This window comes from Schistocerca nitens, chromosome 4 (assembly GCF_023898315.1).
Source record: "Schistocerca nitens isolate TAMUIC-IGC-003100 chromosome 4, iqSchNite1.1, whole genome shotgun sequence".
In the NCBI taxonomy this organism is placed as follows: domain Eukaryota; kingdom Metazoa; phylum Arthropoda; class Insecta; order Orthoptera; family Acrididae; genus Schistocerca; species Schistocerca nitens.
In genome coordinates, this window is record NC_064617.1 from 296,347,678 (window position 1) to 296,361,187 (window position 13,510).

General features: G+C 36.3%; 1 protein-coding gene across 1 annotated transcript in view; it reads left to right on the forward strand.

The window, feature by feature from the left end:
* LOC126253219 (uncharacterized protein DDB_G0284459-like) overlaps positions 1-13,510 on the forward strand; it is a 457,157-nt gene that overhangs the window by 303,658 nt on the left and 139,989 nt on the right. Inside the window, exon 7 of the mRNA XM_049954404.1 lies at positions 12,631-12,757. Coding sequence (XP_049810361.1) covers positions 12,631-12,757 — 127 coding nt within the window. The remainder of the gene's footprint in view (positions 1-12,630; positions 12,758-13,510) is intronic.

Consider the following 13,510-nt stretch of genomic DNA (forward strand, 5'->3'; position numbering starts at 1 on the left):
TTTCCTTTACTGCTTGCTCAATATACAGATTGAATAACATCGGGGAGAGGCTACAACCCTGTCTCACTCCTTTCCCAACCACTGCTTCCCTTTCATGCCCCTCGACTCTTATAACTGCCATCTGGTTTCTGTACAAATTGTAAATAGCCTTTCGCTCCCTGTATTTTACCCCTGCCACCTTCAGAATTTGAAAGAGAGTATTCCAGTTAACGTTGTCAAAAGCTTTCTCTAAGTCTACAAATGCTAGAAACGTAGGTTTGCCTTTTCTTAATCTTTCTTCTAAGATAAGTCGTAAGGTTAGTATTGCCTCACGTGTTCCAACATTTCTACGGAATCCAAACTGATCTTCCCCGAGATCCGCTTCTACCAGTTTTTCCATTCGTCTGTAAAGAATTCGCGTTAGTATTTTGCAGTTGTGACTTATTAAACTGATAGTTCGGTAATTTTCACATCTGTCAACACCTGCTTTCTTTGGGATTGGAATTATTATATTCTTCTTGAAGTCTGTGGGTATTTCGCCTGTCTCATACATCTTGCTCACCAGATGGTAGAGTTTTGTCATGACTGGCTCTCCCAAGGCCATCAGTAGTTCTAATGGAATGTTGTCTACTCCCGGGGCCTTGTTTCGACTCAGGTCTTTCAGTGCTCTGTCAAACTCTTCACGCAGTATCTTATCTCCCATTTCATCTTCATCTACATCCTCTTCCATTTCCATAATATTGTCCTCAAGTACATCGCCCTTGTATAAACCCTCTATATACTCCTTCCACCTTTCTGCCTTCCCTTCTTTACTTAGAACTGGGTTGCCATCTGAGCTCTTGATATTCATACAAGTGGTTCTCTTCTCTCCAAAGGTCTCTTTAATTTTCCTGTAGGCAGTATCTATCTTGCCCCTAGTGAGACAAGCCTCTACATCCTTACATTTGTCCTCTAGCCATCCCTGCTTAGCCATTTTGCACTTTCTGTCGATCTCATTTTTGAGACGTTTGTATTCCCTTTTGCCTGCTTCATTTACTGCATTTTTATATTTTCTCCTTTCATCAATTAAATTCAATATTTCTTCTGTTATCCAAGGATTTCTATTAGCCCTCGTCTTTTTACCTACTTGATCCTCTGCTGCCTTCACTACTTCATCCCTCAGAGCTACCCATTCTTCTTCTACGGTATTTCTTTCCCCCATTCCTGTCAATTGTTCCCTTATGCTCTCCCTGAAACTCTCTACAACCTCTGGTTCTTTCAGTTTATCCAGGTCCCATCTCCTTAAATTCCCACCTTTTTGCAGTTTCTTCAGTTTCAATCTGCAGTTCATAACCAATAGATTGTGGTCAGAATCCACATCTGCCCCTGGAAATGTCTTACAATTTAAAACCTGGTTCCTAAATCTCTGTCTTACCATTATATAATCTATCTGATACCTATTAGTATCTCCAGGATTCTTCCAGGTATACAACCGTCTTTTATGATTCTTGAACCAAGTGTTAGCTATGATTAAGTTATGCTCTGTGCAAAATTCTACAAGGCGGCTTCCTCTTTCATTTCTTCCCCCCAATCCATATTCACCTACTATGTTTCCTTCTCTCCCTTTTCCTACTGACGAATTCCAGTCATCAAACAATAAACACCAGATATTACAGCAAGCATATTATTAAAGATCCCAATACCAGAACAGATAAATGCAGACTTTGCAAACAACAAATAGAAACAGTAGGTCACATCACAAGTGGATGTACAATACTAGCAAATACAGAATACCCCAGAAGACATGACAATGTAGCAAAAATAATATATCAACAACTTGCCATATAACATAAACTAATAAGACAAAACGTTCCCACATACAAGTATGCACCACAAAATGTACTGGAGAATGATGAATACAAATTATACTGGAACAGAACCATTATAACAGATAAAACAACACCACATAACAAACCTGACATCATACTCACCAATAAAAGGAAGAAATTAACACAACTAATCTAAATATCCATACCCAATACAACAAATATAGGGAAGAAAACAGGAGAAAAAATTGAAAAATACATCGAACTGGCTGAGGAAGTCAAGGACATGTGTCATCAGGATAAAGTTGACAACTACAGGAGTCATACCACACAATATCCACCAGTACATCAGCGCAATACAGCTACATCCAAATGTATATATACAACTACAGAAATCTGTAATTATTGATACATGTTCAGTTACCCGAAAGTTCCTAAATGCAATGTAACATATACCGTACAGTTAAAAGGAAGTCACACTTGATCAAGGTCCACGTCACTTTCCATTTTTAATCAGACATAACGTCTGAGAAAGGAAAGAAATATAATAATAATGTATAACCTTAATAGTGATGAAACAAACTCAGTTACTTTTGCTAATCTTTATTTAAGGCCAATAAATTCCAGAACATTAGGATCCAAAGATACATTAGTGCAGTTGGAAGAGAAGTTATTTAAGATGAGTAGGGGTAGTGTAATTTTAGCAAAAGAATGAAAAAGAAATGAAGACCAAATTAAAATGAGACATATATTTTTGTTGTGAGGAACAGAGCAGGAATGAAAGTCAGACTCAGATTTTATTGTAAACATGGCAATCGGAAACAATATTAAAAATTCATACAGACTCCGAAGATTTGTTTTAGAAATAAATAAGCAATTGATTTGACCTTCTCCAATGTGGGCAAAGTAGCATAATCAATTTTTGCTATATAAATACTATATATAATTACTTCTTGATAGTACTCACCTACTCCACTGAAGATCACACTTCACTGTCATCCAAAGAACTGTCTTTGCTTCATATCTCATGGATAAGGGAATTCTGCAATGGCCTCTATTATACTTGGATCCAGTCTTATATGCTCTAAACATGCTCTAAACAGGGGCAGCAATATGATGGTTTGTAGGTGGGGGCTAATTTGGGATGTGAGATATTTTTAATATTTTGGAAGATGAATGGCAACTTGTAGGAAGCCATAAAATAGTTCCAGTTGTAACCCAGTTAAAATTTTGCTTAATACTGACTTTTAGATCATTTTCTTGAAAGAAAAAACACTTGACCATGCACTGGCCCCAAATACTTGAACACCAAAAGACAAGCTGCTCAATTTTACTGAGAGTCCTTTCTCGGAAAATTTTTGCCACATCTCTAATATATCCTTATGGTCAGACCACATTTTTGAAATAATCATGACATCATCAACATATAACAGTATCTTCTGTAACAGACTGTGGCCTGAATGTTTGTCCAGAGCCTTCATAAACATGCTTATTGATACATTTAATCCAAATGGTAAATCTGTAATTTGATAAGACCTGCTATCAAATGAAAAAATTTCAAAGCTGGTCTGGGACTAGGATGTTAAGTGACCTGCGAGTATCCAGTGGTTGAATCCATGTAACTCATAGCCTGATATCTTCTAGTTTTATTTGGATTTCATCAATAGGAGCAATACAATTTTTTTTCCGTTTCAGTATGTTCATTAAGAGTATGGGCACTGAGTATCTGACACACATCTCTACATGGTTTTTCGAATACAAGCAAAGGATTGTTATCTGGACTTGATGGTCTTTTAAGGCTTTGTAGCATTTATTACATCCAATTCACAATTATAAATAATACATCAAATGAAAGAGCATCTCAAACAGTTTTTCTAACAAGTGTTCAACATGAACACCATTCATCACACATTGAGTCTACAGACGAGTTCTTCCCAAACCTTGATCAGTGTGTCTTGAGTAATTGTTGCAGCAATACTGTTTCTGGAGTTAGGTAGATCAGCTGGTAGTGGAGGCACATAGACATGATCCCTTGTGAACCGCCAGAGGTAAAAATCTTAAAGCGTGTGTGAATGTGGAGTTCATCAGGCTCCTTACAACTAATCCAGCAGCTGGGTACAATGTCGTTTAACCAATTGCGTGTTGAGTTAATGCCAGTGAGATGGTGCGCCATCTTGCTGCCAAATGTACTCCCGTGGTTCAGTTCTTCCAATTAAGGAAAGGACCATAGTTCTAGCATATCAGGATAAGAAATACCATTTACAGTAGCTTCACTGGAAAAGAAAGGCTGGTAAACTTTCCATTGGGATAGGGCACAAAAAATATTCATTTCTCATTGCAACTGTACCATCTCGTGGGGATTTGCTGATCCCTAAATGTGCACATTGTGTGTGTTAACATTTCCACTTAAGTTGAATGTCGATTCACCATAGAAGGCAACTTGATCCAAAAAATCTTTGTCATCTAACAACATTTTGTTTGTAAAGTTGGAAAGTAAACTGTAGTCTGTAGACTTTAGAGCTCTTAAAATTGCAAACGGTAAGGGCTTAGTTGTGTGTGTGTCCTTAAATGTCTCCACACAAGCGTAGTTGGAATTGCTAAGTCACAACAAACTTTCCAATCTGACTTCTTGGGGATATGCAGGAAAGACTCTTACTTGTTCAGCATGTTCTTGAGGCAGTCTTGGTCATTTCATACTCTTTCCTTTGTGCACAAGTATACTCATACAAACAAAACTGTTTAAGTTGCTGATTCATTTGCTGTATTAATTATAATTGTAAGTTGAATGAAATAAATGCTACAAAGCCTTAAATCCTGTACATTCATTTTGAAATGCCCTGTAATTACCTGGTCAAGCATTTTGCTAATCTCCCAACCGTCTGCCACTTTTAAAGTAGAAGGTACAGGATATGGTGTAACAAAGAAACCTTTATGGTTCTTAACTTTTAACTTACCTTCATAACCCTGAATATTTACTAGTAGGTTCTAAACTACCTTTTTACATTTTATTACAATGTTCAGTAATTCACTCTTCTTATTACTATTTAATACATCACTAGCTTGAGATTTTTCCAAAATTTTATTTTGGTCTTCCATAACTTCAATGTGGTAGTCTTTATCAATATTATTCTTACCTAAAAACCTGTGGTATTAGCACTGATGCAAATCATTAATTGGTTTGCTGTTGTGTCTGTATCCTGCATCTTCCTGATAAAAGGGGTCTCAGCTACTGGGTTGAGGTAAGACCAAACTAACTTTTTATGTGCAAAATCTAGTAAGGCTTGATATTTTTCCAGACAATTTACTTCCAGCAGTATAGAAATGTTAAAATAAGAAATGACTAGGATTCTGTGATCACATGCTATGGGTGTGATTAAGAAGGTTAACAAAACTTCCTCTGTAAGGGGCTTTCCTCCACACTCGAATGTATCGACAATGTACCCAAATTATGGAGAAAGTAGAGTATTTCTTTTCTCTTTAATATGAAAAAATCCTTTTCAAAACACTGGTGTAACTACCTGAGTCCAAACCAGTGTTCACCTTGTGATTCCCAACCTTTCCTACCACTACAGATAATGGTGCCCATTCCAGGGGCAATGGGGGACTGTGACCCACCCTTAATCAGGTGGTTTTCTTTTCAATAAAATGATTTAAAAGTCAATATTGTGCAGGTTTTCAAAAGGTTTGGAACTAGAACATTTTTATGGCTTCTTATGAGGCATCATCTGTCTTCCAAAATATTAAAAATACATGATATCCCCCCAGTTTGCTCCCCTCACCCCTCACAGACTATCACATGGGTGCCCTTGACTATACAAGTTTTTTACAATCCACTTGTTTTGCATGTGGGAGGACAAAGGTTTAAACCCTTGTCTGGCCATCCTGATTTAAGTTTTCCATGATTTCCCTAATCGCTTCAGGAAAATGCTGGGATGGTTCCTTTGACAGGGCTTGCTGATTTCCATCCCCATCCTTCCGCAATCCAATGGGACTAATGAGCTTGCTGTTTACTCCCCTCCCTCAAGCCAAGCAGCCAACCAATTCACTTCTTGTCGAATTTCTGCTCTCAACTTTCTTTCTTGGTGTGATGTCTGCAGTCCTAATTTTGAAGTCTTCTGTTATCTCTTATTGGTGGCTTGGTCTGGCCCCTCCTGTACTGTCTTCATCCTTTTCCAAATTTTTGATAATCACTGTCCCTACATGATGTCAATTATTGTAAGGTTTTTGGTGATATTGTACTTGATGGTTATAGTTATATTGGGTACAGTTTTCATGACTATTATTATTATTTGTTTTTTTCACAATATTGACTATTTGATCCCTGAGTCCATTTTTAGATTTCCATTTCCATTTTGGAACCACTTTTATTCCTATGAGCCCACTCATATTCTCTCTTCCAGGCCAGAATATCCCACTCATCTAAGTAACTCTGAAGAACAGTAATATTATTTCAAGTCTTTGCCAATCATCTGTTCTTGTACCTGAAAAGGCATCCTGTTAATTAATACTTCAATAAGCCGAGCTTTATTCATGTGCCATTTTAGTTAATGTCAATATTCCCCTCTCTCGTCCTCCTCTCCACCCAATCTTCTCCTGTACAGTCTAGGATCAGTCAGTTGTAGCTTGAGTATTCACTGCTCTGCTTGAGACCAATAATTCTCTTAAATCTCTGTGGGACCAATAATTCTCTGTAAACTGCTTACAGAAATCTTCCAGGTGTTAAGCTTATATTTATTAAATGTTGCCCATGTAGCTGATCTTCAGCTATTTGTATCCTCCTTTCTGTATTCCATGATTTAGAAAATGCACCTCTAAATAACCTTAAAAATACAGTGGGCTGTATTCCCTTGCCTGGTTTAAAAATCAGTATCTTTTTTGACACTCCATTGCTGCTTTCAAATCACAACTCCTCACAAAAATCTCTAATTGGACTTGGGGTCCTTTTCTTTCCTTTCTCATTTCTCTTTCTTTACACCTCTCACTGGTACTATCTATGCTCACTTCAAGATGAGTACTGACTTGACTATCTTTTTATATTTGTAAGTATGCCATATCAGTAATTGATCTGCCTGCATCTTCTACTACAATTCTTCAACCCTGCTTATATAACTTTGAACCTCATTGGTCCTGGGATAAGTACTGATTGCTAAATTGTACTTTAATGTTATCAGTTATCTATTCTGTCATTTCTCCTTTGCATTTTAATATTTTTACTTGAACTTTTAAGCACTCTACCATATTTTCTATCCTTTTAAAGTCCTCTCCGTGTAATTTGGCATTGTTGGACCTTAATGTATCTAAATTTTCTATTAACTCTCCCTCAAGGCCTTTACTTTCTCACTGTTGGACATCCTTCAGTGTCTCCTCAAGATTTTCCTCAGGTGTGCTTCAAAATTACTAAGCTCTTCAGACAAATCATCTGTTATATGATTCATTAACTCTTTCTCTGATTTAGACTCCTGAATGTATGCATCCAATCTTGTTATGTTATTATCAGTCTTTTCCAAGAGCTGTCTGGCACTGTAATGGATTCCTTTTCTAACTGAAATTCTTTAATATGAATGTCTAAGTGGTTCAACACATTGGTGATTTCTCCTTGTACCCCTGTTATCTTTGGTATAACTTCTGTACAAAGATATTGACTAACCTGTTCCATTTTCTCATTAATCCCTTGCCTTCTTTTATCTATCTTAATGTTTCACTCATTCATGAATGACTCCACTCCTTCTTTCACTTCATTTGCTATTTTTAAACTACTAAAAGCTAAGGCTTGTTCCCAGTCTTCATTCTGCCTGTTAGCCACTTCTTCCATTTTACTATCCTGCCTTCTATTTTGCCTGTCACTTCTTCCATTTTAGGTGACAGTTCTGCCTCCATTGCTGCCCTGCACATATCCAACATTTCCTTAATTTCTTTCAGAGTATGTGCATAGTCAAAGAGGGATCCTCTGGTTTCCATTTTGTGTGATTGCAACAATAACTTTATTCCTTAACTTAACAACTGTCCAAACAACAAATTGAATTTCTGTTAGTTAATTATTCAGTAGTCTTGATATTAACTTTCTCACATGTAAAGGCTGTAATTGGGATGCTTCAGTGAGGGACAATAGCTACCTTGATGCAGCTGGCTAGTTGGTTCAGCACCATGATCTGTGACAGCCCTGACTCAAAGCTTTGGTTGTGGCTGGACATCTCAAAAGCTCACCAATTCATACTATTATTGCCACCTGAACAATGAAATTCCCCTTCTCCCCAAATGGCCTTCTCTTCTTTTCTTGTGCCTTCATAGTTAACTTGATCTTCTTCTTCTTTTTGCTTGCCTCTTGTTTCTTCCAGTCATATCTTTTCTTTTCCACATGTATCTTCTCTCTTCCAGAGTTACATATTTTTGGATAATTTTTTATTGTTTCATAATTCATGCCCACAAATCTAGATACAGTGATTTATTTTCTTCAGTGTGGACAAAGTAGTGTAATTAGTTTTTGCTATGTACATGTGTTATGTATAGTTACTTCTCAATAGGCATCACTACTTCATTTAAGACACCTACACTGTCATGTGAAGAATTGTGTAACTGACACTGCAGATTTATACAACTCTTGCAGTTTAATTATGGACACAAAGTCTTTTCTTCTTGTCGTGATGCAGTGCAAATGGACTAATTAAAAATGTTACATATTTGTAGCGCAGTTGTGCTGGTTGCTCTGTTAACCAGAGATAACTTCCGAATGCAGCTTCATACTGGACAATAATTACCTAGATGTCAAATACCCGTTTACAATTAAATGCCAACTGTTACTTCTGAAAGTTCTGACATATTGTGGGTATTTTTTGAATAATCAGGTCTTGCACCTTCTACTGATACACAGTGTTTTGCCCCTATTCTTTCAAAATATTTCAGTATTCACAGTTAAAATCTGTGAGGTTGTAATATTTCAAAACCAGGTACTAACAAACTGCTTCATTTGAACATCATAATTGATTTCCAATTGCTAGTTAGTAATATCACAAATAATTGAAAAGAATGTAGTACAAATTAACAGTGAAATTATAGAACTAGTTGATGAGGACAGGGCAGGTAAAAACATTTGCAAGCAGCACATGTTATTCTTGTTCAACTAAAACATCTAAAAATACTAACTTCCATTTTGTCTCCATTTTGACTGTGAACCGGATATTAGGGTACATGCTATTCATGTTATCGAGAAAGTACTGAAGAGCATTGGTGCCATGTGCCAGATAATAAATGTGTCATAAGTGTAAAGATGGAATGAAAAGAGGCAAATGGGAAACAAGTTCATGCAAAACATTCCTCAAAATGCTTCATATATAACTTGACAGCCACAGGAGATTCTGGAGAACCCATAGTCATTCTATAAAACATTTACATAAAGTACTCCACCATACAGGAAGAAGTTAGTCATCAAAATATGATGAAACATTGTTATTATCTCTTAAGGAAAACGATATGCCAACAAGGAGTTTTGTAAACAAAGAACTTGGCCAGCCTAACCATAATATAATTTCAGCCAACTCTGCTTTGTTTAATTATGTCAACGAACATAAGAGAGTTTTAAGAGTGAGGTTCGCAGTGACCAACTATGGAAGTCATTAACTTGGTTAGATTTTTGAAATAACCAGTAGCTCTAATGACAGTTCTCAGTAGAATACCTTTGTTACGGCTTTTAGGCTATTTGTACAATGTGAGAGGTCTAGAAGCTCAGTCTGTAAGGTTCTTCAGGGCATTATAAAGTAGGCCAAAATTCTTCAGTAACTCGCAATGTTCTTCAGCAACAATGACAGTTTGCTGTGATAAAGTGTAGCATTAAGGATGACTTTAGCACTTTCCATCTTTAGAATAGACCAAATAATTTGAAGTTACAGTAAGTGATATTTATATTCACAAATTCTTGTCTGAAAACATAATTATTAGTAAAAACCATTCAAAATAATGATTAAAAGTTGACTATGTTATGTATTATGTATTATATGTAACTTGGTGATGTGTATGAATATTTCAACTTCTAGACCTGATTGTATTTTATAATTTATATGTAAATCTGATACTACAATTATCAAGACCTGAAAGAAATTATGATTTGGAGACAGATTCATATCTGTCTGCACATTTAAAACTTGATTGCTTGGAATAACTTTCGTTATTCAGTTTTGTTATTGAACTGTTACTGTATCAAGTACTATCATACCACGAATACTAAGCAAGAAAAATGTTTCCGGTAAAAAGAAATATTTAATATCTCATGTAAGTTTGTGTTAGAACGTCTTTTCTGAAAGTATTTGTCTGGAGTGTAACCTTATGTAAAAGTGAAATGTGGATGTTAACCAATGCAGAGAAAAAGAGAAGAGGAATTTTTGAAATGTGGTGATGCAGAATAATGCTGACAATTAGATGAATGGATAAAATAATTACTGAAGCAATACTGAATTGAATTTGGAGAGAAAAGAGTGTTATGGCACAAATCAACTAAAAGATGGGTTAATTGAGCCACATTTCTAAAGCCATCAAGGAATAGTCAATCTTCTTATGCAAGGAGAGTGGAAGACAGAGACCAAGGATTGACTACACTAAGAAGGTTCTGGTAGGTCTACTTTGCAGTAGTTATGCAGAGATGTAACAGTTTGCACAGCATAGACAGGCATGGAGACTAGTTGTCAGACTGAAGTCAACTACAACAAGAACAATAACAACAACAACAACAAAATTCAGGTTAAATCATGTTCCCAAATAATTACAAATAAGTGTCTGTATGGATTCATATATCTCAAGTCTGCAGAAAACAGGTGTGCTTATTTCCATAGATGCATAGATTTATGTATCTGAAGGTTGCAGAAATGAAGCTTGCTTATTTTCCCCAGGATGAATTTTGACACCAGATTTTCAAAAGTTCACAAAGCCTTACTGAATCTGATATACCATTAATTTATTTTTTAGTAACTTTAGAAGAATATTTTTCATTCACATGTTTGTCCCAAATTGATAAGAGTAATTGAGAAAGCCAAGATTAACTCATTATACCTTCTGTTTGTCGTATTTCACTGAAAAGATATTATTTGAACTTAGAACTTCTACACATTCATTTATCTGTTGTAGATCTCTGTGTTTGGCATGTGTGCATTTGCACAGGGAGGAATCTCAGGCTAGGAAATATATTGTTTTTCACTTACCAATAGAGTATTGATTCATGTGAACAGAAACACATAGTAGAGAACAGTTAACACTAGTTTTTGAGCTCTTGCTCTTTTTCTAGTAAAAGTACACACATTAACACACACAACCACCCAAACGTACATGCTCATGATAGGGGTGGGACTTATTATTGAATATCGTTTATTGAAAGCACCCATGTTTATATATCAGCTATGCTGCTGTTACTGTGAAACATTCTATGCGGGCATGGCAAGTAATCAACTGTCCACTCACACGAATGGCAACTGCCAAACTGTGGAAAACCATAAATTTGACCATCCATTTGCTGAAAATGGTGTGCACCACAGCACAAATGACATCAGAAGCTTCTTTACTGTGTAAGCCATTTTGATATTCCCTTCCAGCACTGTTTTCTCTGAATTGCAGGTGGGAATTGTCTCTCCAGTATATCCTGTGCTCTCACAGTCCCCCTGGCCTAAACTTCCACAACTTCTGTCTGCACCACTCCTTCCCCATCCAGATTGCAGTACTGTCTTCTCCCACGACTCTTCCCCAACCATATTGTGTATTGCATTCTCCCTCCACTTACCCTTCCCTTCTCTCTCTCTCTCTCTCTCTCTCTCTATATTTCTATCTCTGTCTCCCTCCCTCCCCCCCCCCACCCCCTTCCTTCCTCTTTCATCTTTTTTCCATCCATATCCCTTACTCTCTCCTGTATCTGCCTCCTTTTTCATTACAATCTTCCTATCCTTTCCTCCCCTCCCTCCCTCCCAACCCCATATTTGCTCTACCCTTTGAACTTCTTTCCTCTTGTTGTGCAACATCTTTTCTGAAAGATCTGCCCCACACTAACCTGCTACCCCCTCCTTGTTTCCTGTGTCCTTTCCTATGCCCTCCCCACCTCCATCTACCCAGGCAACTACTTTCAACAGCCAGGGTTCAATAACCAGTTTTGCTTCTACCATGGATGTGTATATTTGGGCTCAAGTGTCATTGTGTGTGTTTGTGTTAATGTGTGTACTCTTACTAGAGAAAGAGCAAGAGCTTGAAAGCTAGTATTAACTGTTTTCTGTTAACATTTCTGCGTGATGTACATCACTCCTTTAGACATCAGTGGTGCCTTTTCCTTACTTTATGTATGTTTCCATACATGGATTTCCATTATTGTTAAGTATTGCTTTTCACTTTGTTTGTAACTGTTAATAAAATTTTTCCTGTTGTTATTTTGGGTCATCAGCTAGTAAAAAACACAGGGAGATGTAATCAAAGAGTCTCTTTTATACAATTTTTCAATTTTAATGACAGTTGTAAGCAACAGGCTCACTTCTCATTTAGCTAGAAATAGTTAATTAACTGTATCATGACAGAAACTATGTGAATAGCTACTGGCTAAAAATTGCTGTTTTGTAGTTAAACTATAAAAGAATGTAATTTTTTGAAAAGAAATTTTTATAACAACTGTCAATAGATGTTATCACCCCCTGGAATTTTAAGTTAAAATGCTCGATTGAAAATAGTCTTTTGTAATACTTATGATTATTGTGTTCTTCTGACTCATCTTTTCATATATTGTCTGCCACATCAGATGTTAGTTATCTTTTATGTTGCACAATCTGTGCTTCTCATTAACACAGGTATCACATGGTTGTCAAAGTTTTTATTTTTATGTGTATTTCAGACCTTATGAAACAACACATTTTCCTGCTAGAGATTGTGGGACAAGTAATGTGCCTACTGATATCTCAGAGAATAACACTGTGTCACAGGATCCCAAATCTGAAGAAGATAAGGAGAAAATTATGAAGGTACTGTACAAATGAATGATCTTTTACTATATGATGCTACTCTTTTGCAATCAACAAGTGTTATTAAACACACATTAACACTGGTGTTTATTAGTATAGGATCAGCTGTTTACTAAATCTGATTTTCTTTCACTAACAAATATTTTGGTCACCACTGATACCATCATTATCATCATGTTTGGATGCTGATCCATCATGTGTGTGTTCTGCACATATTTCTATAATTTAATTATATGTTGTTCTTGGCACACTCTGCCCCTCATTTTATACTGTCAGTACAAATTGTATGATCATTTGTTTCAGTCCATTTCATGTCCTTTTGAAGGTGGCCAGCGACTGTGCTGTGCCAGGCAATTTACAAAATATTTGTGGAAAAGAGTAACATATAATTAAATTATGAAAGTGCAGCTTTGACCACTCTAGCGTTTGCTTTCATGCAGTATATGAGGCCTTCTTTTCCTCTGCTCATTTGTTAATTTCACTATGCTTGATACATCAACAATAAATTAAATCCCCCTCAAAATAACGTCATATATAGGAGCATGAATGAGTGTAGAGAAATCAAAATACCAACTCTTTTTCCATTATGAGATTAGTCATTGTAAGTGAATTTAATGCTCACGTGACATCTACACCCATGTTCTTCAAATCACTGTGAAGTGCATGATAGTAAATAAATACTTATTGTGCTTTTTAATGTTATCTGACTGACAGGACAGTGTCTCAATTTATTGAAAGATGCCCCCTTTTGAA